Here is a 25,827-nt window from a genome sequence, read left to right as displayed (position 1 = left end):
ATCTTGCTTAGTCTGTTAAAGTTAGAATTTAGACTGAATTTCTATTTTATTTTTTAGGTAAGCAGCTTTGATCTCTTTGCCTGCTACTTATAATCATTTAAATTCTATTGTTCTATAGCTAATAAATCTGTTTATATTTTATCTAAAACAGTGTGTTTTGGTTGAAGTGCTTGGGGGAATCTAAACTCAGCTTCACAAAGGTGATGCATGTCCACTTTCCTATGAAGAAATGGTGAACTAAGTAATGAACTTACACCGGGCAGGCTTCTGACCAGTGCAAGATGGTACAGTTCTGGGGTGCAAGACTGGGGAGTTGGGGGGCATTGGTTGAAGCCTCCCTATTGATGGTTCATGAGTGGCTGGGAGACCATTAATGTAACTCAGTTGGGTGTGTCCCTGCCTCTGGATGTCTGTGTAAGTGCAGAGGCTTGTAACTTGACATCAGCATCACATGTGAGAGGCAGCCCAAGTTGGTGTGTTTGGAGGGCTCAGCACTCCCACAGTCTAGGTTGCACCCTGCAAACTCCATCACAATAGAGTTTTCAGCTAAATGTTTAACATAATGTATGTTATAAACAAGTATATACCCTGATTGGGTTTGCAAATAGTTTACATGTTCAAAACTGCACATAGTATTTTTACTGCAAGAGACAGGGTATTCCAGATAAATTGCATATTTCAAGCCACAAACTTTATTGCCTTTTCTTTATTAAATGCAAAATATTATAATGTAATGAAATGGTTGAAGTTTTGAAATACATAGAAGTTAGGAAATTCAAAATCATTAGATTTCACAGTCAAATAAACTTCCCTACAAAGTATGCCGTCTTTGAAACTCCATGTCCTCAGGCTGACAGAGGGCCTTCAGAAGGTGGGGGGCAAAAATAAATCATGTGATTTTCAGAGGCAGGAGAGGCATCAACAGTATTTCCAGGATTCTGGGATTATTCCTAGAATCTCAGTGACTCTCTAGGATTTTCACGGAAATCCAGATATAGATATGTGTAGTTATTCTCAATATGCAATTAGGACCAAATTCTATTAAGTTCAGTGAGAGTCGGATTGGCCCTTGAGCTGAAATGCTCATTATCTATGCAGAGATCTAGTAAAATGTGCTTTATAAGGGTGAAGTAATACTCCTCTCCTTAGCCATTAAGCACCTGTGTAGCCCCTCTGTGGCTGAGACTACAGGGCGTATACTGTTATAGGAGAATGCTATGCTCACATTGTGCTGGGGTTAAGGTAATTTCTGTGCTGAAATCACATATATAAAATATGTGCCCCAAAGTGAATTCTAATGGGAAAGTTACAAGCCATTGAAGGGGCTTATAGTGAAATTACTACTTCAACCATAGTATGTACATGACGCTACTGCATAATACTCTGATCATACTGACTGCATCATTCAAAAATAAATTTTGTTACAAATAAATGTATATCAAAGCAACAGAAAATCTGTCAGTGACTGACTCACTCTATAAGTCACCCCCTATGGTTTTCTTTATCCAGAGAAGATGTATCTTTGTAAGACGTGCGTAGACACCAGGGCCTTGAACAACACCGCACTTGTTTGGCATGCCAAAGGAGGTGATGCCTTTCAATTCACCATTACATATCAAAGGACCACCAGAATCCCCCTAAAGAAGAGGAAGACAAACTTGACATCAGAATTTACAAAGGTTTGAAAACACACTGCTAATTAAACTGGTGCGTGCGTGCGTGCGTGTAGACAAGGTCTGAGGAAAGTTTTCAGAAATGAATTCTTACTTCTATTGATCCTTCCTAAGAATATGTGTTCTGTTTTTTAAAAAAGAAAAGGTTTGAATCTGATCCATTCAGTTGTGAATTAAATAGAGAATAAATCTAATTTAGTAGTAATGAACATGTCCTTTTTTAATAATCTGAAATAAACTGGAAACGTTGTCCTTGAATGCAGAAAGTTTCTGGAAATAATTAGTAAATCTAATCGAAAAGTAAAACGTCTATGTTGGTTGGAAAATTAATCATTTAGTAATGTACTCATTGGGATGTGTATAAAACAGGTAGTACAGTGTGTTAACCCTTTTATTGCTGGACAGAGAGGCTTCTATGACACTGGAGAATTGGACAAAAACATTTGAAATCATCAATAAGTCAAGCCATAATATATTAGACAAATTTGCCAAGAGGTGTGATTTCCCCCCATGCCCCCAGTGGATGGAATATTCTGCAACAGACAAGAGTTAACCCTTTGTCTTTTTCTCCTCTTTCTCCTCATTTAGATTATAAGTAAAGTGGATTTGAACATCTATGTTAGGAATTTTGATAATGCCCATCAAAGTAGTATCTCCTCTCCTGACCCTTCAAGCCCTCATTGGCACTACTCATGTGATTAAAGTTATACATTTCTAAAGTATATTCAGGATCAGAGACTAAGTGGTCATAAACTAAATCAGACTTTGTTAAATCCTGAAAATGCATTACATAAACTAAGATCAATTTAGTGTATAAATATGATATACATTTTTTAGACTGTCTCAGATATTTTTAGAACAGCAGCCTTGGATCATTCCTGATGGCAGACTGTATGAGAGAAAGATGCAGGACATGAAATGAAGGAATGGGTGTGACTTGTTAGTGCATTGTAAGTATAAGCCATTATTTCTGGATAGGCTGGGCAACCTCCTTTTTGAATCCACCAAATGCACTTCGGTGTTCCTTTACTGTATCAGAAATGAAATAATACAAGGCCATGAAATGACTCATGAGAAATATAAACAGGACTTGGGTCTTGACTCTGCTTCCATTGAAGTCAATGGGAGTTACACAAATGACTTTAATAACAGCAGAATCAGACGATTGTGGCCTCATCTTGTAAGGTCTTGAGCAACTTTTGTAGAGTGTTTTTTGAGTGCCCTCAACTCTTCAGAGGAGGGTACTCACTGCTCCACAGGACTGGCCTAGGAACTTCAATGTAAACTTGTACTTATTTTCTCTTGGAGTGCAAGTATATTAAGTTCTTAATTATTAAATGAGTGTCTCTGCATTAAATTTTATGGTACCCCATTGCTTTTACTACTATAAGCTGTAAGGCTAGTCGTGAGCTACTGGGGTAGGGTCTGCAGTGGGTACTTATTTATTACCTGCCAGAGAATGTGAGTACTAATGTTTTTGTAAAAGTCCACTCCTTGATGGATGATTCCACTTATAGCAAAAAACATGATATAATATTTAACCTGACCAATTAAATATTTAAACATTTTAAAAATATGGCTGTTTATGTATAGCTATCACCACTTGATATGGCTGAAATTAGTTTTATCACTTGACTTATATACATATGAAATGCATTAGATCATGTAAAGCCTGTTCCAAAGCTCAATGGAGTCAATGGGAGTCTTTCCATTGATTTCAGTGGCTTTTAGACTAGGCCCATGTAGCTTAATCTGAATTACCATTGTAAAGACTGGACATTTCCACTGCTCTTTTTCCACTAAAGACCATTTAACTGCAGAAAAGGAAAAATATTTTCCCTGCTCAGAAAAGCATAAAAGTCCAGTGGCCCTCAAGATAGTTTACAAATCATAAGCTTTGATTTTAAGTCTTAGGAAATCAGATCAACACAATCCTTTATAAATCTCAGACATACAAAGGGCTTGTCTACATTACCCGCTGGATCGACGGGCAGCGATTGATCCAGCGGGGGTCGCGTCTAGTCTAGATGCGATAAATCAACCATTGAGCGTTCTCCCGTCGACTCCAGTACTCCACCAGGGCGAGAGGCACAGGTGGAGTCGACGGGAGAGCATCAGCCATCGATTTACTGCAGTGAAGAGACCGCAGTAAGTAGATCTAAGTATGTCGACTTCAGCTACGTTATTCACGTAGCTGAAGTTGCGTAACTTAGATTGATCCCCCCTACTGTAGACACTTGTTTTGCAGCTGAACTAAAGACCTGAGCACTCTGATGGGTCATCATACCCATTGTTCTACATTTTATTTTTAAGAGCCTTTAAATGGATACAACCAGCATATCTACTTACAAAACATGAGTCTTTTCCTCCTTTCTTATCGCCAGCACACACCATGTTCATTGTTATCAAGGGTTGATAATTATAGTGATTCTGATCATTGCAGGTTTTTCTGTCGATGATGGTGATATTGACTTCCCTCAGGATATCAGAAGGTTTACGGTCTCCATTCTTAACTATTCCCCATCCTGCTACTTGGCACTTTGTTCCTGGTTTGGGATCAGTGTCTGTGTTAGGTAGCTTAATGGTTTTCACAGCTTTATTAATTTTTGCTCTCTGTTGAAGCTATTGGATAAGAAGAAGACATGGTTATTGCAGGGGGAGCTGGTAGTAACCCGTATCTTTAAGCTCCTCAATACTCTCCATTATGATTATGAAGTATTTTTGTGACCTTTTCTTCAAGGAGCTCTCATACCTTTGGTATTCAGCAGAAGAATACTCTTTAGCTAGGGAAATGCCTTTCATTTGCCCCATGAAACTTCATTCAGCTTTCCATAAGATACTATGGAAAATCATAATTTTTCTTCTCTGGCTTATGGTCTTCAGAAATTTTTTTGGCAACTTGCCAAAATAACTGAACACAGGAACATTCCAAAGTGCTGGGCTTATGCCTCTCTGGCTGGCCTAAATTTCCCATGATGCATCATGGCCAAGGACTCCCATGATGCACCTTCTTCTGATACCAAAATGGGAGAAAGTGATACATTATGGGAGATGGAAGTAGAAATTACCACATCTGATGTGGAAGTCAAACTCAAACAGCTTAATTGGATTAAACTGGGGGTCCTGGATCATCTCCATCCAAGAATATTAAAGGAACTGGAACATGGAATTGCAAGCCTAACAGCAAGGATTTTTAATGAATTTGTAAACTTGGGGGTTGTACCCTATGACTGGAGAATTACTACTATAGTCCCTATTTTTAAGAAAGAGAAAAAAAGTGATCTGGGAAACTACAGGCCTGTTAGTTTGACCTCAACTATATGCAAGGTCTTGGAACAAATTTAGAAAGAGAAAGTCATTAAGGACATAGAAGTAAATGGTAATTGGGATAAATTACAACATGGTTTTACAAAAGGTAGATCTTGGCAGACCAACCTGATCTCCATCTTTGAGAAGATAACTGATTTTTTAGACAAAGGAAATGCAGTAGATCTAATCTACCTGAATTTCAGTAAGACATTTGATACAGTTCTACATGGGAAATTATTAGTTAAATTGGAGACTATGGGGCTTAATATGGAAATTGAAAGGTGCATAAGGAACTGGTTAAAGGGGAGACAACAATGGGTCATACTGAAAGGTGAACTGTCAGGCTGGAGGGAGGTTACTAGTGGAGTTCCTCTGGTATTGGTCTTGTAACCAATCTTATTTTATATTTTTATTAATGACCTTGGCACAAAAAGTGGGAGTGCGTTAATAAAATTTACAGATGACAGAAAGTTGGAAAGTATTGCCAATATGGAGGAGTACCAGAATATCATACAAGAAGATCTGGATGACCTGGAAAACTGGAGTAATAGAAATGGGATGAAATTTCAATAATGCAAAGTGCAAGGCCATGCGCTTAGGGACTAACAACAAGAATTTTTGCTATGAAAAAGGCTAATTCAGTCTTAGGATGCATCAGGCAAGGTATTTCCAGTAGAGACAGGGAGTGTTAGTACCATTATAAAAGGCACTGGTGAGATCTCATCTGGAATACTGTGTGCAATTGTGGTTTAAGAAAGATTAATTCATACTGGAACAGGCACAGAGAAGGGCTACTACGGATGATCTGAGGAATGGAAAACCTATCTTATGAGAGGAGACTCAAAGAGCTTGGCTTGTTTAGCCTAACCAAAAGAAGGCTTAAGGGAGATATGATTGCTCTCTATAAATACATCAGAGAGATAAATACCAGGGCTGGGGGAGGAGTTATGTAAGTGACACGCTAATGTTGACACAAGAACAAATGGATATAAACTGGCCATCGACAAGTTTGGACTTGAAGTTAGATGAAGGTTTCTAACCATTAGAGGAATGAAATTCTGGAACAACCTTCCAAGGGTAGTACTGGAGGCAAAAAAGCTAACAAGCTACCAGTTATCTTGATAAGCTTTTGGAGGGGATGGTATAATGAGACTGCCTGCAATGACATGTAGCCAATATCTCCACTGTCTGGACACTAGATGGGGAGGGAGCTGAGTTACTACAGAGAATTTTTTTTCCCTTCAGGTATCTGGCTGGTAGGTCTTGCCCACATACTCAGGGGCTAATTGATCACCATATTTGGAGTGGGGAAGGAATTTTCCCCGGGTCAGATTGACAGAGACCGTGGGGTTTTTTTTTACCTTCCTCTGCAGCATAGGACATGGATCACTTGTGGGTTTAAACTGGTGTAAATGGTGGATTCTCTGAAGTCTTTAAATCATGACCTGAGACTTCAGTAACTCAGCCAGAGATTAGGGGTCTATTACTGGAGTGGGTGGGCAAGGTTCTGTGGCCTGCAATGTGCGGGAGGCAAGACTAGATGATCATGATGGTTCCTTCTGGTCTTAAAGTCTATGAGTATATCAGAGAGCTATCGGAGACCTAGTCCCATAGAGGAGAATGGGAGCATAAAGCCCCTGAACTGAAACTCCCATGAGGGACCACAATGCTATTCTGAATAGCAATATTTTGTTTTTTTGGCTGAAAATTTTGCCAAAAAATTGAAAAATTTCATAGAAAATGCAGAGTAAAACAAGCAGACGAAAAAAGATTTTGTTGAAATTTTCCATGGAACCACCCGCCCACTCTATTTTCCAACCAGCTCTATCTAGGTGATGTCAGAGCAGCTGACAGGGGGAGGGGGGGAAAAAAAACTGGGCTGGGCTCAGTTCCCATTCCATGGCCCTGGCCCTAGCACATGGCCCCAGTGACTCATTCCCCCACCCAGAGGGGTACATGGAGCTGGGGCTCCCCTATCTCCCAAGAGTGGGACAGAAGAGAGAGAATTAGGCCAGTCCTGGTGATGGCTCCATAGACTCAGCACATGTCCTCAGTTGCTCACTGCCCCCTTCTGGAATAGTAGCCTTTCCTTTAGCCAGCTGAGGTTGTTAGTCCAGTAGCTCATGTGGTAGCAATCTATACTACAGAGCTCAAGATTCAGGGGTTTAACCCTGTTGCATGATAGAGGGTCTTTTGTAGCTGAATAGAACACAACATACTTTTTTTCTTTCCTTTTAAAAAACCTAGGAAACTATAGATACCCCCTCCCCACCACCCCACCCCCCAAAAAAACCTACATTAAAATAATGTTATTTAGATTGCAAAGTCAAGTGCTTGAAATTTAGGAAATGGCAGATTTACAGTTGCTCCTGAATTTCATTATCACATTGTCTTTAATTATATGATGATATACTATTTTTTTTCCACTGGATCCCTGCCTCATTCAAGGGAAGGGTGCACTGTCGGGCAGCTGTAAGTTGAGCTTTTCCTAATTTCCTAAATAACATTCTTTTAATGGATTTAAAAAAAAAAATCTAATGTATAGATTGAGAGAAGTAAAAATATTAAATGGAGTCAGATATTTGGCTAACAACACTGCCTGTAACATTAGATTATGCAATACTTTGCACAATATCTATTTAACATATTCAGATGTCATGTATAGGATATTATGTGCACAAAAATATTTTCTACCGGCAGTGCTCCTTATAAGAAGTCAGAAGTCTGTACAGGAAGTTTGGGAAAGTATAAAATGACAAATGAGTGTATGAATAACAAAGTCAGAAATATTATATAACTAAAGATTTTTGTCTGGAGTCTTTCTAAGGCAGGGAGCATGGCATCAAATATCCATACAGGATAGAAAGTTGCATATTCTTAAAATTATGTTTAATAAAAATTACATACCTGCAGAAGCATAATGTCATTTTCTTTTGTCTGATTATTAAAGCATGGGAAGCTAATTGGTCTTGCAATCTTAAAAATCTGTTTTTCTTTCTCTTTCTTTGAAAGTGAATGAGCTCCAAGAACAACTGTGCTTCTTCTATCACTGAAAAGAACAACATAGTTAACTATATTAATCATAAAAAACTATACATGTGTTCAGTAGTGTTCATTTTCAGTAGGTACTATACTCTCTTGCTGATAAATACACTGCTGTAAGTTAAATAATAAGAAACAGCACATTGTTATTAATAATTCATAATTATAAATAATTAAATGAGCTAAAATCATACAGCCATATCTGTACTTATACGAATTTCACAGGCTCTTGGAGAGGTTTCAGATCTCGGGATGCAAACCTGCCCCTACAGTTTTGGTTCTGGGATTGATACAAAAGTGGAAGAGATCTATTTTCTAGGTTCAGTTTGGATGCATCAGAAATTTGATGAGGACAGCTATTCTGGGAACAGAAATCTTATAAAAACTGACCTTTATGTGATTTCTGCCATTTTGGGCTGAAATTTCATGAGAACAACTAATGAAATCTGTAAAAAGCGACAAAGAGTCCTGTGGCACCTTATAGACCAACAGATGTATTGGAGCATAAGCTTTCGTGGGTGAATACCCACCTCGTCAGATGCATGTGATGAAATCTGGATGCTGTTTGAGCTGAAATCAAATCTGAACAGTATCATTGCTTTGACCTTGAACCTGAATCCCAAACCTTTGAAATATTTCCGATCAGGATCTCAACACTATCTCCTCATCCCACATCTAATTCAGCTGAATTGCCTCCCTTTAAGTGTCCTGCCTCCTCACAGACTCACCAGACAATGGAAGTGTTGCTTACTGATCTGTGCTTGCTAGGGGTTCCTTGAATGGATGCCTAGGATTCTATTCTCTTCTTGGCCAATCAAGGACCAGTTTTATATCAGACCATGCCACTAATTGCTCCAGTGACTCTAAGGTACACTGTGATTGCATGGGAGGAAGTTGCACATGCATTTAAGTTTAGCTGGGCTATAGGATTGGAGGACATTCAACCTCTCTTCCAGTCTCAGCAAGATTTGCCCTTCCACCCATTCATGCACTGGGGGCAAGGTTATGGGGAAATTTTTCTTAGGACATTATATTGGTGTTTAATTGCTGACTGAACTTTATGCTGGCTAGCTATTGCATTTTCTCTTTGTTCAGGTCAAGCCAGAATTGCTTTCTGTTTTCTATATGTTCTTGTATACTAATATTGTAACTGCAGGACCCGATGTAGTCTTTATAAGGAGCTAAATATATTCACCTGTTTGGGCTGTGACAGTAGGAATTAATCTCTCTCTCTCTCTCTCTCTCTGAATTGTGGGATCCAAACTTCTTTGGGATTGAAAGACTTGCCAGGAGAGACTATGTGGGGTCTGGTTCAGTGAGAGCTCTGACCCTCTTGATGTGGGTAAAAGGTGGGACTTGTGTTTTAAATTTCATATCCATGCCTGGGTTGGCCAGATAGACTATTTGGCTAGGTAGCCTGTCAGTCAGAAGAAAGGTTGGCTCACAAGCTAAATTATTAAGGCCACCCGAGCCAGAGGCGGCAGGTTTGTATAATTTTTGGTGGTGCCCAGCATGGGTCCAAGTCCCACCTGCCCCGACACCTGCCTAAAGTTCTGGGAGGGAGTTTGGGTGCAGGAGGGGTGTAGGCTCTGGGAGGGAGTTTGGGTGCGGGCTGTGGACTGGGCCAGGGGGTTGGAGTGTGGGAGAAGGTGAAGGGTGTGGCGCTTACATCGGGCAGCTCCCAAAAGCGACCCGCACACCCCTCTGGCAGCGGCTCCTAGACTGGGGCCGGGGGGGTCTCCACACAGCGCTGCCCTCAGGCACTGTCCCCATAGCTCCCATTGGCCACAGTTCCAATGGGAACTGCGGAGTCAGCGCTTGGGGGGGGGCAGTGCACGGAAACCACCCCCCCCCCACCCCTGAGGCCGTAGGACCATTCTGGCCACTTCCGGGAGTGGCGCAGAGTGAGGCCAGGCAAAAAGCTGCTTTAGTCCTGCTGTGCTGCTGGTGATGGCGGCGGTGGCTGGAGGCCCCCAGACCCTTTTAAACACCCCAGAGGTAGCAGGCGGGGCCGAGAGATGCTCTGGGGGAGGCACGTGGGGGTGGCAGGTGGAGCCGGGGGAGAGACCTGGCCCCGAACATTGGTGAAGCTGGGCCTCCAGGCCCTGAATAATTCTGGAGCATGGGCACCATGGGCCCATATAATTCACCACCCCAACCCTAGCTGCAAAGAGTTTGTTCATCCTCACCTTCATTTGTTTATGTTGTTGCTATTTCACAAGTTAATTCATAAAGAAAATAATTTAATTAATAAATATATAAATTAATACATAAATTAAAGAGCTATTTTAGCATATCCTCAGGTAGTGAACTGCATTCATCTTATACAATGAAATGACACAAATTTCATTCCACTTTTGTGGGCAGCTATTTTGGATTGTTTTGAACTTTGTTCAGCAAAATTGTGATTGACTAAGAAAAGAGTCAATAAGTCTTTCCTTGAGTTAACTGCTGCTATTCTATGCCTGCGTCCAAATAGTAGTTAACAAAATATCTCTGCATATAGATTGAAGGTTAGCGCACTTTATTATGGCCTTTGTTATTCACGAAAGTGTTGAAATGGAGACCACAATTGCTTGGTTGCCAATGTAAATGTTAAAATGTAATAAGATTATAATCCCAATTACACTAGCTATACCAAATATAAGAGAGAAATTTTCATGCTTCAGGAGATACGCTACTAATTGCCTGGAGTTGGAAGAAACCCTCACAGGCATATTATTGCATAATTATTTATTAGGACAGAATACCAGACTAAATGGAACATTAGCTTTATTTGTTATGGCAATTTCTAAAGCATGTTAGATCTACAGAATCAAGCATTAGCTTTGGTTCATATTGTGTGTTGTTTACTTTGCTGTTAAACTAGTAAGAACATTCTATGAGATAGAAATCTTTAGAAGAACTTACATTCTACAATGGGCTGCTGTTAACACCCAATTCTCTTTGATCAAAGCTCCTCCACAATAGTCTTTCCCTTTGATTAGGGCCATATATGGTCTTGAATGTGGAGTCACTGCATACCCTCCAATGATATCCACACATGAATCTAAAAATAAAAATAAACCAGGCTGCACACAGTTGGGATAGTATATAATGTAAAATAATTCCATTCATAGAGAAAGGGTTAGAGTAATTATACAATATAATGCATATAAATATACACACAGACTTACAGTGCTGGATGTAGCTGTATTAGGGGTGGGATTTTTAAAATGGGTCTGTGTTGGTCTAAATCTGCTTCCATTGAGTTCAATGGGAAGAGCGTTAGGCCAACCCTGATTTTGAAAATCCCACCCTAAAATACTAATGGTCTTGTGGAGCGTTACTTGCTTGACCTGCAATTGTTTCCATAGCTAGGTTCATCAGCTTTCATTATGCCAAAGAACCCTGGATCTGATACTGTCTAAACATTATGCAGTATATTTATAAGTATACTCTGAAAAAGTGGGTACACAATTCACTACATAATCAGATAAAGCGTTAAATGAACAATATTTTTTCAAAAAAGGTTGGAAATGAAGTGATTTATGCCAATTACAGCATCATTTCTGATGGAATTTTCTGACTCCTGGATAGATATACATCTTTTGAGAAGGGGAACCAGGCCAAGGTTAATATAACTCTTCTAGACTCCAGTTGTCTCCCCTCTCTGCAGGTTGAGTTAAGATTTTCCCTTCATATATTATTTTTAGATTTGTCATAAGACCTAACCTTTACAATCAATGGAAAATAAATAAAAATGTTTTCTCTCTCTTATTTACTGATAACTTCATTATTTTAATATATCTAGCTACATCTTGCTCTACACACATCATGAATTACAATGGATAAAAGCAGCACTTACCTCCGGGAATTACCAGGAGAATAATGGTAGCAGAAGCAGACAAAGTGAAGAGAAGCCCCATTATTGCTGCAGTGTGTTCTTGCATAATAAATGCCTAATATATATTGAAAATGAAAAGGATGTGGGTTTTTTTTTCCTCTGAAGGACATCTGACATTCTGTAATTGTGAAACAAGATAAAAACCACAATATAACTTCTATGATGTCTTGAGGAAGGTGTAATTTCTAGGCATAGCACCTGCATCATGTAATTGATGAGGTATGAAGCTAGGAGCCCCTGAATAGGGCTGGCCAGAAAAAAAAATGTAGAATTCAACAAATTGGCATTTGCTGACAAAAAATGTTTGGTTAAAAAATTTCTGACCACCTCTACCTCTGAGGTCAAATTCCAGGCCTAAAATTAGCTCACTGTGAGTCCTTGGGCGAGTCACTTAACCTTGCAAACCACTGAATATCAGTTTCCTCATGTTTAAAATACCTCACTAAAGTGCAGTATGCTAGTGGGCTTAGACTTGCTCATTTCTTGAAAATGTAACGTGCTAACTACTATTATTCTGAGACAAGTGTCAGATCTCGTGCAGTATGATCACTCCTGCTGAGGCACAGTACTGCTGGTCTTGAATCAGTGTGGACATGAAGACAGAAAAAGAGACTAAAATGTGTTAGGAAAGTGAGAAGATACAAAGATTAAATATCCAAGGAAACTGCTAAAAAAGTATTTTATTTCATCTGCACCTTATTTAAAGAGGAATGTGCTTAACTGAGAACAGAGGATGTTTAAAAAACTACTGAGTAGGGGAGTGACCATTATTCATGTGCTGCATCTTCATACTAACTAGAATGAGTGAGCAAGATTTTCTTATACTGATTTTTCTGAACTGTTCTGAATGTACATTGTGCCTAAGATTTTGGGTGGTAGGAACAAGAAAAGACCATCCAGCTTTCAGTATACAGCATTTTTTGGTTGATCTTAATCCTACATTTGGTCTTCTTCACACGCTGGCCCTGCCCCTTTACCAAAAGAAATTGAGATGTCTTTTGAACCCTCTTTGTTTCACTTAATTTTTCTGATACCAGCATCTTATTCCATATGTTGCTTATCCTTTCTGCCCAAGTTCTCTATTTGCTCCCCTATTCCTTATTTTTGATGTCTCTTAATTTTTTAAGCTGTTTCCTGTGTGATTTGTTAAATTTGGTGTGGTTACGGGAATTGATTCATGTACAAATATGATATATCTAATGCAATTAAAAAACCCAAAGACATTGTAATGAATCTGTGGTCACCTGCATTCAGAGACCACCTTTGCCAAAGCCACATACATCTGACATAGAGAATAAAATGGTAGACACTGTGTTCTAGAAACGTAGGCCCCTTCTACTTGTGCAGAAAGTGAATTTGCCATTAGTTTTTTTCATCAGCATTAAGACATATACTCTTTGCAGGCCAGCCACTTGACTAGATCCATCAGATCAGAAGCCATGGAACACATGAACAATAGTTGTGTCTTTAGAGTCCTATTTGGCAAAGCACTTATGCACCTGTGTAATTTTAAGCAGGTGAATAATCCCATTGAAGAAGATAGTTTTGATGAGGGAAAGATATTTCGGGGGAAATAGTTTGATGTGGTGTCTGCCCTTGCATAGCTGCTGATCGGATGTAACAGGAGTGTGCTTTCGTTTAAAGAGTGCTTTACGTATTTGCTCTGAAAGTAAAGCTACCCATACAATTTGAAGTTCCACCTAAAGATAGGCTATAGTGTCAAAGATTTGCTGATATTGAATATACAGATGTGTATATTTTCAAACTGGACCATAGCTAGTAATAAGTCTATATTCTTGCTGTCATAGAAAAACATTTCAATACTGAAACCTCATTCAGTGGAGTTGTGGTTCTCTAAGCCATTATTAAAAATAAGAGCTACATGGTGTTAGAGCAGTTATATTTCAGTTTCCCTACACTGGTATTTTAAGATCACTGTAGGTTTTCTACATGCTTCGCACTAGGGTCAGACCGTTTGTTTGCAGTGGTTTAGCAGATGACGTGCCCAAGATCAGTGGAAACACAGGTGGTCTGAAATACAGATTCATACCTCTAACTGCTGGGCTTGCTTTAACGGTGCAGTGGTTTTAATGGCTACTGCCACTGACCTTTATTAGGTATTTTGTTCTCATATGATGCTTTTATATTGTAGGAATCCTGAATCTGGATCTTTCCTACACTATCAGATACTTAGGTCTTGAATAAGGCTCTGCCATCCCTGTCTATCCTGGGCTGCTCTTTGCATGGCTTCTGTGTTGTTAAGTTCCATAAGTTTCCCCTCTCTGACTAGTGTTTGACTGAGGGATTCTTTAGTCACTTTTGTGTGTTCTCCAGCTGCCCAATGCCACACCTGCCATAGAATCATAGAATTGTGGGATCGGAAGGGACCTTGAGAGATCATCTAGTCCAGTCCCCTGCTCTCATGGCAGGACTAAGTATTATCTAGAGCATCCCTGACAAGTGTTTGCCTAACCTGCTCTTAAAAATCTCCAATGATGGATATCCCAGATACCGCATATGGTGGCAATATCTGTCACATCACCCATAAAGAAGTGGGTGTAGCTAGAGAGCTTGACTGGCAGCCTAGGGGAATCCACAGTTTTATTCCCAGTTGGTGTCACAGCCAAAACCTTTTATAATTTGAAATTATAAAAGTTCACATAATAAACATTCTTCCCCATCGCCCAATTCCTTTCTCTATCCCACCTCCTTGGAGGTCAGGGCCATGGGTTCCCTGTGGCATAACCTCAGCTTCTCAGGGGGAAGGGGGGAGTTATTGAACCCTCCTAACACATACACAAACACACTGGCTTAGCCTTTTGTTCACACTGAATCAAGGTGAGCAACATTTCCCCTCCCACCCAGTTCATTGTCCTTTACATTTTCACAGACCATTGCACCATCAGATTGGAGGGAGACGTTTCCCTGTCTTCCTTCTTCCTTGCTGTCTAAGGTATCAGTTTCTTTGTGACCTGCAGGGGGATCCAACCCCACTTCTCACTGTCAGATACTCCATTTCCATTCTGGCTGACACCTCCCTCTGCTTCTCTGGAGTCCACTGAGGGAGTTTGACTCACCTTTTCTGCCTTTCCTAGAGGAAAAGCTGGGTTTGTTTTGAAAGCCCCAGTTTCATTCACAAAGTAACACATCACACAACACAGCCTCCTGTATTCCCACAATCAGAGTCCAAGAACCTGCTTTGGTGTCAACAGTGACTCAGGCCACAAGCAAAGAACTGGGGTTCAGCACACCCATATCTGTTTGCCTGTCAGCCCCTGAATAGGTATACCCTCAGGCAGGAGCGGCGTCAGGGTTTTTGGTGCCCTAGGCGGGGGTCCTTCCGCGCTCCCGGTCTTCGGGGCACTTTGGCGGTGGGTCCTGGAGTGAGTGAAGGAGCAGCCACAGAATTGCCACTGAAGACCCGGAACGCGGAAGGACCCCCCACCGCCAAATTGCCGCCAAGGGCGGCAAATGCCGCCCCCCCCAAATCCTGGTGCCCTAGGCCCTTCCCCCGGGTCCCATGAATATGACTTGACCCTCTTCTTCTGTTCGAGCCAATGGTGTTTGTCCTGGTCAGCAAGCTTCTGTTGCTCCAACTCTGCCTCCAGCTCCTCCCATCCTTCCTGCATGAGCAGCCTTTTCCACTCCAGTTGCCATATCTCTGGATTGCTAGCCATCACTGCTACTTCTGCGGGACGCTCTGGTATCATCTCCTCAATCTCCTCAGGAGGAGAAGGGAGCTCTCCTGACCCCTGTATGAAGGAGGTGTGATGCTGTATGGAATATGTGGGACACTTTATGATAAATTGCAAGGAATCTTACCAGATATGCCATATGAGGTATCTGCGAAAATGTTATAAATTGCCAAGTATGATAATCTTGTTTATATGTTTGTATCACCTTTGTATTGTGGGTTATTGATATGTATGGTATATCTGTATTTCCAAACTTGTGCTGTGTTTCCGGGTGACACCCCCAGACAGATTGGCATCAGCACTGCCTAGCCTGTTCGATGGCTCATCAGGGGTCATCAACTGTACAATGAACCCATTGAAAGGCTAGGGACTACACCTTATGAGTCAGCCAGGCATGTAAGGGTAGGCCCGTGGACAGAGAACTCTAAGGCTTTTCCATGCCATGTGCTGTGAAGCTTGTGTTTAGAACACAGGAAGTACAAGCCACATGGCAAAAGGAATACAAGGGGCAGCGGCATCTTCTCCATTTTGTCTTCAGTCCTGCTTCTTACCTCTGCAATACCTGTTCTACAAACTGAAGCTCTGAACAAAGGACTGAATGACCCATCCAAGTTGTGGATGTGTTCCAGAGGAACTTTTAAGCCAGCAAACTCACCAATACTGCTGATATATGGACTTTGAAGTCTTTGTATGTATGTGATTGCTTTACCATTTAACAACTCTCGTCTTATTCTTTCTTTCTTTAGCATCTAAACTAAAGGTTTATTATAAAAGGATTGGCTGGCAGTGTGGTATTTTGGGTAAGATCCAAACTAATATTGACCTGGTAACATGGCTGACCCTTTGGGGTCAGAAGGACATTTTGTATAGTGAGCAGAGATTTTTTAAATAACTCCTCACTATACAAGACCTATGTGCTGATTAGGAGCTGGAGAGCTGGAATGCAATAAAGGGGGATATATGATTTCTTTATTTAACTTCTTGATAACCAGTGTGGGGAATCAGAAGCACAGTTTGTGACTGGTTGGTGAGTTACTTCAGTGTTAACCACCAGTCTTTGGGAGAATCTGCTCTCTCTTTTGAAGACTGCCCTGATCTTGGCATTTTCAGTGAGGGCTGCCCGAGGCACAGCAGGTCAAGGAGGTACACCATCTTGCCTCAGATCAGCTGAGAGCAGCATGGTTTACCTCCAATCTCTTCAGATCAGCAACAGACAAATCTTCCAGCTCATACAAGGTCAGCTGTTTCTACAGTGGTTTCTAATTCCTGCTCCTTTCTCTCTTTTTGCTATTCTTTTCCCAAAAAGACTACGAGAACCCTTTTTCTCTATGCTTTTTCCTTCTGTAGTGTTTCTTTCACTGCTGTTGGCACTTACAGCAAATCACATTGTCACAGATTCCAGCACTGACACCATATTGTAACAGTTTCAGGGTAACTTCACCTGTATCCTGCCCGAGTGTTTTTAGTTCCTGGAGGAGCTGCAGTAACATAATCATACAGAAACTATCCATAAATGTAATACAATGGCTCCCAAAGATACTGCAATATCTGTCACAGTGCCAAATATTTTCATCTTCTTTTCTGGATAACTCTGGAGACAAGGTGTTATTGACCTCTAGCATTTGTTATAAATTCATTCCATTGATTACCTAGTGTTTTTCTGACACATTTGCTATTGGAGGTAGTTATATGTCTGTGCTAGTACCTTTGCATTTTCAGGTTTCACATCCATGTGTTAAGCTGGGGAAAACCTTTGAGTTGAAGATTCATAGTCTGTTCTTTAAATTGTAGATTTATGATAACCTAATCTTGTTTAAGCTGGTGAATGCCCCTGCCATCGCCTTGCCATTTGGTGACACTACTTCCTTCTGGACTTCCCCATTTACTTGCATCTTAGTGCCAAGGTCTGGGAATTGACTCACCTCTTGTATTCTTTTGCCTTCTAAAGCAATGCTTGAATTGGGAGTTGCAGGGGTTTCATTAGATCAGTGGTTTTCAACCTGTGGTCTGTGGACCCCTGGGAACTTCAGACTATGTCTTAAATGGTATGCAAAAGGTTGTCGTTACCATAGAACATCAACCTGTGGTCTGCAGAGCCTTGGGGGGTCTGCCGACTATGTCTAAGATTTCCAAAGGGGTCCGCAAATGAAAAAAGGTTGAAAACCATTGCATTAGATTAAACTACTCAATTCCTTAAAAGATGCAGTGGGATTCATGAAGTGGGCTGATTTTAAATAATAGAATAGAACTGCTGTAAGAGTAATGCAGTGTCACTGACCCCTCTAAATGAGAAACTACAAGGGTGGCTGGTGCTCGGAAACACTCAGCGTCTTAAAGTCATGCAGCCAAACCACATCTTCCTGCCATAGGTATTTAAATATCAAAGGTGCTATATCACAACTTACAGCCACTGGTGCCAATCATGGGGAGATAGCTGTCAGTTTTACTGTTCTCTGAAACAGTTGCTAATTTCCTCTGAGGTGTGAGCAGCCTTCCCAGGATAAACACATACCTTCCTTCTTAACATGGATTATGTATATATGACATGGTTGTGCTTTTTCTCTTTTATTTCAGAGGGCTGCACTGAGATCATTGGAGACACACAGTATTTCTACATTCTTGGCCGTTCATGGCTGCTATACAGAAAGGCAACTTAACTATGTGCAGAGGAGCTCTAATTAAAAAACCTTGGGTTTTGACAGTAGTATACTGCAGAAAGTATAATTTGAGATGCCTTTTCCACTGTAGCAGTTAAGAATTAATAATACATGATATACCATCATGCTAACAAAGAAGGCTTGAGTACAGCATTTTTTTTAGTAATAAAAAAACAGTATTTTTGTCAATAAGCAGCTGATTTAGGACATTTAAATTCTGCTTTAAGGTATTTTTTTTAATTCCAAGATTTCATTACATACAATAGTCACTATGGGCCAGATTCTGCCACACTTACTCATGTTGAGGAGTTTCAGAGTAGCAGCCGTGTTAGTCTGTATCCGCAAAAAGAACAGGAGTATTTGTGGCACCTTAGAGACTAACAAATTTATTAGAGCATAAGCTTTTGTGGATTACAGCCCACTTCTTCGGATGCATACTGAAGAAGTGGGCTGTAGTCCACAAAAGCTTATGCTCTAATAAATTTGTTAGTCTCTGAGGTGCCACAAGTACTCCTGTTCATGTTGAGGAGTATCCTTTGCCACAAATAGATTCTCCGAAATCGACAAGAGTCTCTGAGGAGTAAGGCACTCCTTAGTGTGAATAAGAATGGCAGAATCTACCCCAATGCAAAATTAAATTCCCTAGGTAGTGCAATGGGTTGATGGCTACCATACAAGTCTTTCACCTCTGGAAGCCTAGTTTAGGTCTGAAGGGAAAACATTTGTAGTAGCCATAGCATCGCCTCCAGGCAACTTTGTCCACATTGCAGAATAAGAATGGCCCAGTCCTGATATCCTCACTTGCTCCTCTGCCAATACCCCCACTGGAGTCAACTGGAGTTTTATCTCAGTAAAGAATATTGATGTCACGATCTGGCGTACTGATTATACTTTGCAGTTATTGCACCTTTCATCTGCAGGTCCCCCACATCTGAAGGTCTGAAAATGCTTTGTAAATGCCAATGAATTAATCCTCAAAACACCCTGGTGAGATAGGGGAGTTTATTATCCCCATTTTACAGACAAGGAAACTGAGGTGACATGGAAGTTAAAGAATAAATAGCAGAGCTGGGACTAAGACACAGAATAGAATAAGTGCCTAATTAGTTAGAACAACTCACTCAAAGTAGTAGAGGCATCTATTGTCTGTGGCAGGGATTGAAATTTCCACCGTTTACTCTTGGTTCGGTTACTCTTTTGGGGTGGGGAGGAAGCGCCTTTATTTATTTTTCTACTTGTATAGTAAATTTAATAATAAAAATAATTGTAAGTAATTTTAGTGTTGATCCTGACTACCCTGTAGGCTGGAGTCCTCCTCAGAGAAAGCGTGAGCAGCTGCTATGCAAGCTTCCCCATGCTGTGCCTTCCCTTCTCACTTAAGGAATAAAGTGAAGGGGAACACAGCTCCTTCACTCCTGCTAAAGCAGAAGAAGACCTCTCCATTTCTCTTGCTGAATGCATCTGGATTGGAGTTTTGTAACTACTGTATGAAATAGTCACATACAGCATGTTTATTTTCAGACAGTTTAAAAAAACATGCTGTGATGGGGATTAGATGGTTTAGGGATTTGCTAAAGGATCTGGAGCCTTTCACCTCTAGATTACCGCATCAGAGCTGTCCTCAGTCAGTAGTCATTGAAAGCAGTTCAGATCTGACAGCTGTCCAATGACCTATATGAAAAGATGGGTGGTGGGGGGATGGTGTGCTTAACCCCAGAGCCTGAGTAGAGAGAAAGGACCAATTAACACTGTGACAAGCTGCAACTGAGGGAAAGTCAGGGCTGATAAGTTTCTAGTGGATGATGAAGCACAGCTGGGCAAGAGGCAGGCTAAGCTGCTATAAAACCAGAAACTAGCAGAGAAGGCCTGCAGTCATTTTTCTGGGCTTAGTGTGGGGGAAAGAAGGAAGTCAGGGGAAGCATAGAGGTTATGGGATCTTGGCTCTGAGGGAATGGGGTACCCAGAGGAAGATGTAAATGGAGCCTGATAGATGCAAAGTAGGAAGCAGTTCAGGGAAACTGCAACAAGGTCTGGGACAGTGCAAACCTTGGCCTCTGATTGTAGGGTCCCTGGGGCTGGAGGAACTACAGTAATAGGGGAACCCAGATCGACCCATCAGCCACTGGGAAAGTGGCACAGTCTAGGCAATGGAATGGAAGATTGCCTGAGACAGATCACCCAGTAGGACTTTGATACCCCGAAAGGGGAGAACTATAGTGACCTGGCCAGAGAGCCAAGCCATGACAAAGAAGCACCCTGACTGATGAAGAGGGAGTAACCTGACTCCAGAGAGAAACAACAGGGCGAGTGACTGAAGGAGGGGTCAGTGGATCAGTGGCGAGCTTATCGTTAGATGAGCCACAAGGAAGGGCGCTAGGGTTGAGTAGAGAACCCTGTGATGGAGTCAGTCTAATTTTTACAGAAAAGGGAGGGCTTCATGTCACAAAAACCACCAGCACAATTAGCACTAATAGATATCTTGTAGCAGATAGACTTAGGACTGAATGGACATATAACAATTCTGCAACCCCAGAGGTAGTACTTCCAGATCAAAGTTCAGGTATTTATTATTTTTGGTAAGAGAAGAACAAAGAAGAAAATAAGACAGCACAGGGATAGGGTAGCAGCAAGAACTGTATGGAATTGTGTGATGAAACTTGCATCACTACCACTTGAGCTGTGTCTGTTTGATAGAGCATTTCAGGTTCTAATGCTGTCTAGCTGGCAACTTCCACAAGTGTTAATGAAAATAAAATAATTGTTCCTTAGTGAAGAGTTGCTGCTGGAACAAAGAGTGCCTCTCTTTTTTGGCTCTACACAGTCTTCACTTTGCCATAAATAAAATATCCTGTATGTAGTGAGGTTGGGGGTCTGGAGGTGAAGCACCAGAACCCAAAAGAATATTTATTGGCAACTTGTTTTTATAGGGTTGAATTAAGTGTAGAGGGGACAACACAAAAAAAGAAGAATGAATATGTTTCTGGCTATGAATTACTTGCTCAGAACTCGCGGGGAGATTTTTAAAGGCAAAGCTCATCTAGGTGCCCAGGTTCCACTGGTTGTCAATGGGAATTAGGCCCATAATTCCCCTTTGTGCTTTTTGCAAATCACTCCCTCTACAATAGCTGTACATTGAAGCTGGAGAGCTCCTGTCTTTCTTCATTCCCCTCATTAAGAGCCTGATCCTGAACACATTGAAACTAATGGCAAAGACCTATTGACTTCAATAATGCAAGATCCAGTTGCCAGGCCCCGGTTTGGCAAGGTACTTAAGCATCTGCCTAACTTTAAACATGGGTGTGGTCCTAATGATTTCAATGAGGCTACTCAGGTGCTTAAAATTAGGCACATTTAAGAACCTTGCTGAACTGGGGACTCAGGTCTGATCCAAAGTGAAGATAACAGAAAGATTCCCATTGACTTCAGTGGGCCTTATATCAATTCCTGAAAGACAGATCCAGCAGTCCTTACACAGGTATTCCTTCCAGTGAAAGTCAGTGGAAATTTTGCCTGAGTAAGGACCAGACTCTAAATGTATAGTTACCTGAATGTCAGCTCTCAAAGTTTAATTTCACAGAGTTGGCTCACAGTAGTGAAAAATGTGGGTGACCCAAAATAGGAAAATAAGTTTTCATGTAAAAATTAACAATACCATTATGCTTATTAAGGATCTTACTCCAAGGGGCAAAGTAGTCCATGCAAACAGGGTGAGCCTCAGATAGCATAGACCTAACAATCTAACCCACTACTTGAAACAAAAATATGTGCAATTTGTAACCCTGTCCTTAATATATAAAATTTCCACTACAGTATATGTATATAGAGTGAGTGAGTACTGGAAGGAATATAAGCTCCTATGCTTCAGGGTGCAATCAAAACTGTTACTAATGGGGTCTAATAAGAAACTTTCCCTATGGGAAGCTTATTCCATTACTGTCTACTGAATATTTTTTTTGCTGCTGCTTCTTCTGCAGCATTTGATGCTAGCCACTGTTGAAGACAGTATACTGGATTAAATGGACTACTAGTCTGATCCAGTATGGCAATTCCTATGTTCCTATATATTTACTAATATATGAATGAATATGGAAATAGCCCCTTTCTCATGTTGCTGTCCAACACACACACCTAATATATATAAAAATGACATAATATTCAAGTATGTCATATTTTCATATGAAGGACTATTTATATATGTCTGTTTCACATGGAAAAGCAGATAAGAATCTACTCAAACTTCAAGTATATCTAAGTATCAATCATTTTGCATAAAATAGATGTATTTCTTTGTTATGCGAGGGATACATTTAAAGGTACATTAACTTTTCAAATCCTGCCTTCTAAAAAGGAGATTATGATGAAAATGTGACACGGCTCTCCGTTTCCTGAGGGTTGTTACTCAGTTCTAGTAGTGACTTTCTCTTACTGGATTTTGTTTGAGATACAGATTGAGAAAGTCAGAAGTTAAAACTGACAGGTTTCAGAGTAGCAGCCGTCTTAGTCTGTATCTGCAAAAAGAACAGGAGTACTTGTGCCACCTTAGAGACTAACAAATTTATTTGAGCATAAGCTTTCATGGGCTACAGCCCAGTTCATCGGATGCATAGAATGGAACACACAGAGGATATTTATACATACAGAGAACATGAAAAAATGGGAGTAGCCATACCAACTGTAAATTAAAATTGTTCTTGGAGCCCATTAGACATCCACAGCTGAAAAAGAACAGCAGCTATTTAAGGTAATGTGCTACTTTTCCAATCCCCAATTTAAGTGTTCTTCCAAGGAAAATGACATAATGCTCCTCAAGGTATTCTGCTAATTACTGGTATACTGTTACAATGAGAATTTTGCAGATGATCATTTTGGCGATCCATCTGAATGAAAGAAAACATTATTCTGAAAGCTTAGCAATGTCACGGAACACTCCATTTCTGGTTCTATTCATCCAGAGTGGATGACAGGAACACGGCACCATCAACAGTGATGGGATTTGATGCCCGTTCTCTGCTCTATAGCTCCCTTTAGTTTACTCAGCTCAGCAACCTTTCAAAACCCCTGCTATTGCTTAGTCATTTTATAGTATGCCTGAAAGGAAATGCTGAGGCATTGTGTGCAGATGAATCTGGGCTGTATTTGAGACATCCATCACAGAGGACTGAGCAAAAATAAGGATACCTTTTTTGGATGAGAGAAGAATCTGTAGGCAGGAACTCTATAGATGGCAAAGTTGTTCAGAGCTGGACTGGTGGTTCTAGGGCTAAGCCAGTGTCCCTGGGAAAGATGGCCTACTAATTAGACTAAGCCTAATATCTCCCTTGTGTTCACCAGGAAGTGGTTTTTGTAAATGACTAAAAAGCATGTTAAAAATAAATGAGAACACATGAAGGGAATTCTAGGACTCTGAAATAATTGTGTAGTGTTATAGGAAAAAAATAGCTGGATAGCATTTGAGACTATTTAACCCTCAAATGTTATTAACACAGTAATATGGCAGTGACACTCTGAGGAGACTCAAAGTAAATTAGTGACCAGAACCGGTCATCAACTCAAAAGGAAAACAATTGTGCAATGATTTCAGAGACTGGTTGATTGATGGCAACACATGCAAGTTAGAAACCATGAAAAGAAAGCCACAGACCAGGTGCTTGCTGCTGGAAAAGTACTGTTCCCAGCTTGTGACCTGGAGCTGTCAGCTGCCAAACTCAACTGGTGATAGACTACACTCTAAACAAGCCTGAGGGTTTTTTTTTTTTTTTGAAGGGAGGCATTTTAACTGTCTTTGAGAGTGACCATCATCAGCTTGAGGAGGAATGAACTAAAGTTATTTGTACAGCTGGAGTAGTATTACAAAATGGATCAAAAGAAAAGAATTCTTGGGTGGGATGTTATTGACAAAACTCTGTGTTCTGCAGTTACTGGGACACAATTAGCATCCTGCCTCTTTATTTTGTATAGAAGTAAGGATACCACTATAACTGAAGCCTCCCTAAAATGGTCACATCTATTGTTTTCACTGTAGTGACATATTATGATTAAATTGGGGTATTTCCAACATACAAATATTGTGGGGTTGGAAATTTCCACATGAAGCAGCCACACTTTATGGCATATACATTTGGTTTATTGCACCGTCCATTTGAAGCTACCAACCTGGCCAGAGCAGTTTAACTGACAGTTCATTCCTTCAACCCATCACAAAATACACAAATCCCTGTTCAAATGAGATCATGGGATGGTAATTGTGTTTGGAACACTGAATTTCCTTTTGGCAGCAGCATCAAATCCTCCAGTTTTCACTACCAACAGTCTTAGTGGGGTTATGTCAGTGTTTTCATTACTTTTCCATTTGAAAGTCTGATAGGGTCATGTAAGCCTGTGATGAAGAGTGAGACTGTCAGATAACGACAGAAAACTTGTGAAATTTGAATATTCAAATCCTTTTGAACTTTCCCGATTTCAGAATCCTGATCAGCAGTCCACTACTGCCCTAGGAAATATTTTGTCATTATGGAGGGTCTAGGAACTGATTTTTCCCTGTATATCTTGTGACAAAGTTCCTCCTCTATCTTGGTGGGTCCTGCGCTTATCGGCAGATTTTCTTGCCTCAGAGATTCACCATGTGGGTTGGGGAACAGCCCAGAGACCTTCCCCTCTGGAAGAACCCACAGTCCAGGTCAATTGGGAGGAACCCAGGCCCACCCTCTACTATAGGTTCCAGCCCAGGGCCCTGTGGACTGCAGCTGTCTATAGTGCTTCCTATAACAGCTACAACTCCCTGGGCTACTTCCCCATGGCCTCCTCCAAACACCTTCCTTATTCTCACCACAGGACATTCCTCCTGGTGTCTGATAACACTTGTGCTCCTCAGTCCTCCAGCAGCACACCCTCTCAGCTCCTTGCACCTCTTGCTCCCAGCTCCCCCACACTCCCACCACAAACTGAAGTGAGCTCCTTTTAAAAGCCAGGTGCCCTGATTAGCCTGCCTTAATTGATTCTTGAAGCTTCTTCTTAATTGGCTCCAGGTGTCCTAATTAGCCTGCCTGCCTTAACTGATTCTAGCAGGTTCCTGATTACTCTAGTGCAGCCCCTGCTCTGGTCACTCAGGGAACAGAAAACTACTCATCCAGTGACCAGTATATTTGCCCTCTACCAGACTCCTGTACCCCACGGGTCTGTCACAATCTATTTTGTAGCATCTGATCATTCTGGGCTCTTTCTTTTCACAAGTGTTTACTAGGCACATTGCATTGTCATTACAAGTTTCTAAATTTATCTATTTCTAGACCAAAGATTATAAACTCATTTATAACTCATTTATACTGCTGTAGATCTGGAGTAACTATGTTGACTGCAGTGGAATTCTTCTGGATTTTTGCTGGTGAAATTAAGGTCAGAATCTGTCCTTAAGAAATTTGAAAAGTATTAATTATGGGAAGGGAAAACATTTTTAAAAAGTCTAAATGGCAGTTAAAAATGAGTGACTATGTTTTCCTTCCTCTCTGTGCATTTCTTCTCTTTTTTTCCATTTGAATGGTAGCGCAAACTGAAACCTGTATATTGCA

General features: G+C 40.8%; 1 protein-coding gene across 2 annotated transcripts; it reads right to left on the bottom strand.

Moving 5' to 3' along the window:
* Positions 1-691: 691 nt before the first annotated feature.
* Positions 692-25,185, bottom strand: GZMA (granzyme A). Of its 2 annotated transcripts, none has more exons than XM_005300852.5 (6): positions 25,089-25,185; positions 11,872-12,028; positions 10,935-11,073; positions 7,890-8,031; positions 4,023-4,295; positions 692-1,637 (listed from the first exon to the last, which is right to left on the bottom strand). In XM_005300852.5, exons 2-6 carry the CDS (start codon positions 11,954-11,956, stop codon positions 1,476-1,478), a joined length of 801 nt encoding a protein of 266 aa, XP_005300909.4. In that variant the 5' UTR covers positions 11,957-12,028; positions 25,089-25,185; the 3' UTR covers positions 692-1,475. The 2 variants fall into 2 exon arrangements, with proteins under 2 accessions (XP_005300909.4, XP_065454991.1); XM_065598919.1 differs by lacking the exon at positions 25,089-25,185 and adding an exon at positions 23,441-23,593.
* Between the last annotated feature and the right edge of the window lie 642 nt (positions 25,186-25,827).

The sequence above is a fragment of the Chrysemys picta genome, chromosome 6, assembly GCF_011386835.1.
Source record: "Chrysemys picta bellii isolate R12L10 chromosome 6, ASM1138683v2, whole genome shotgun sequence".
Classification (NCBI taxonomy): domain Eukaryota; kingdom Metazoa; phylum Chordata; order Testudines; family Emydidae; genus Chrysemys; species Chrysemys picta.
This window is presented reverse-complemented; position numbering and strand designations above follow the sequence as displayed.

What these genes read in the sequence shown, in the direction of transcription:
- GZMA (XM_005300852.5), bottom strand. Translation starts at nt 11,956, where the DNA reads ATGCAAGAACACACTGCAGCAATAATGGGGCTTCTCTTCACTTTGTCT. An exon ending in TCTCCTGGTAATTCCCGGAG is followed by an intron (nt 11,074 to 11,871) that starts GTAAGTGCTGCT and finishes TTTTATTTTTAG; the next exon opens with ATTCATGTGTGGATATCATT. An exon ending in GAGGAAAAGACTCATGTTTT is followed by an intron (nt 1,638 to 4,022) that starts GTAAGTAGATAT and finishes CCTCTTCTTTAG; the next exon opens with GGGGATTCTGGTGGTCCTTT.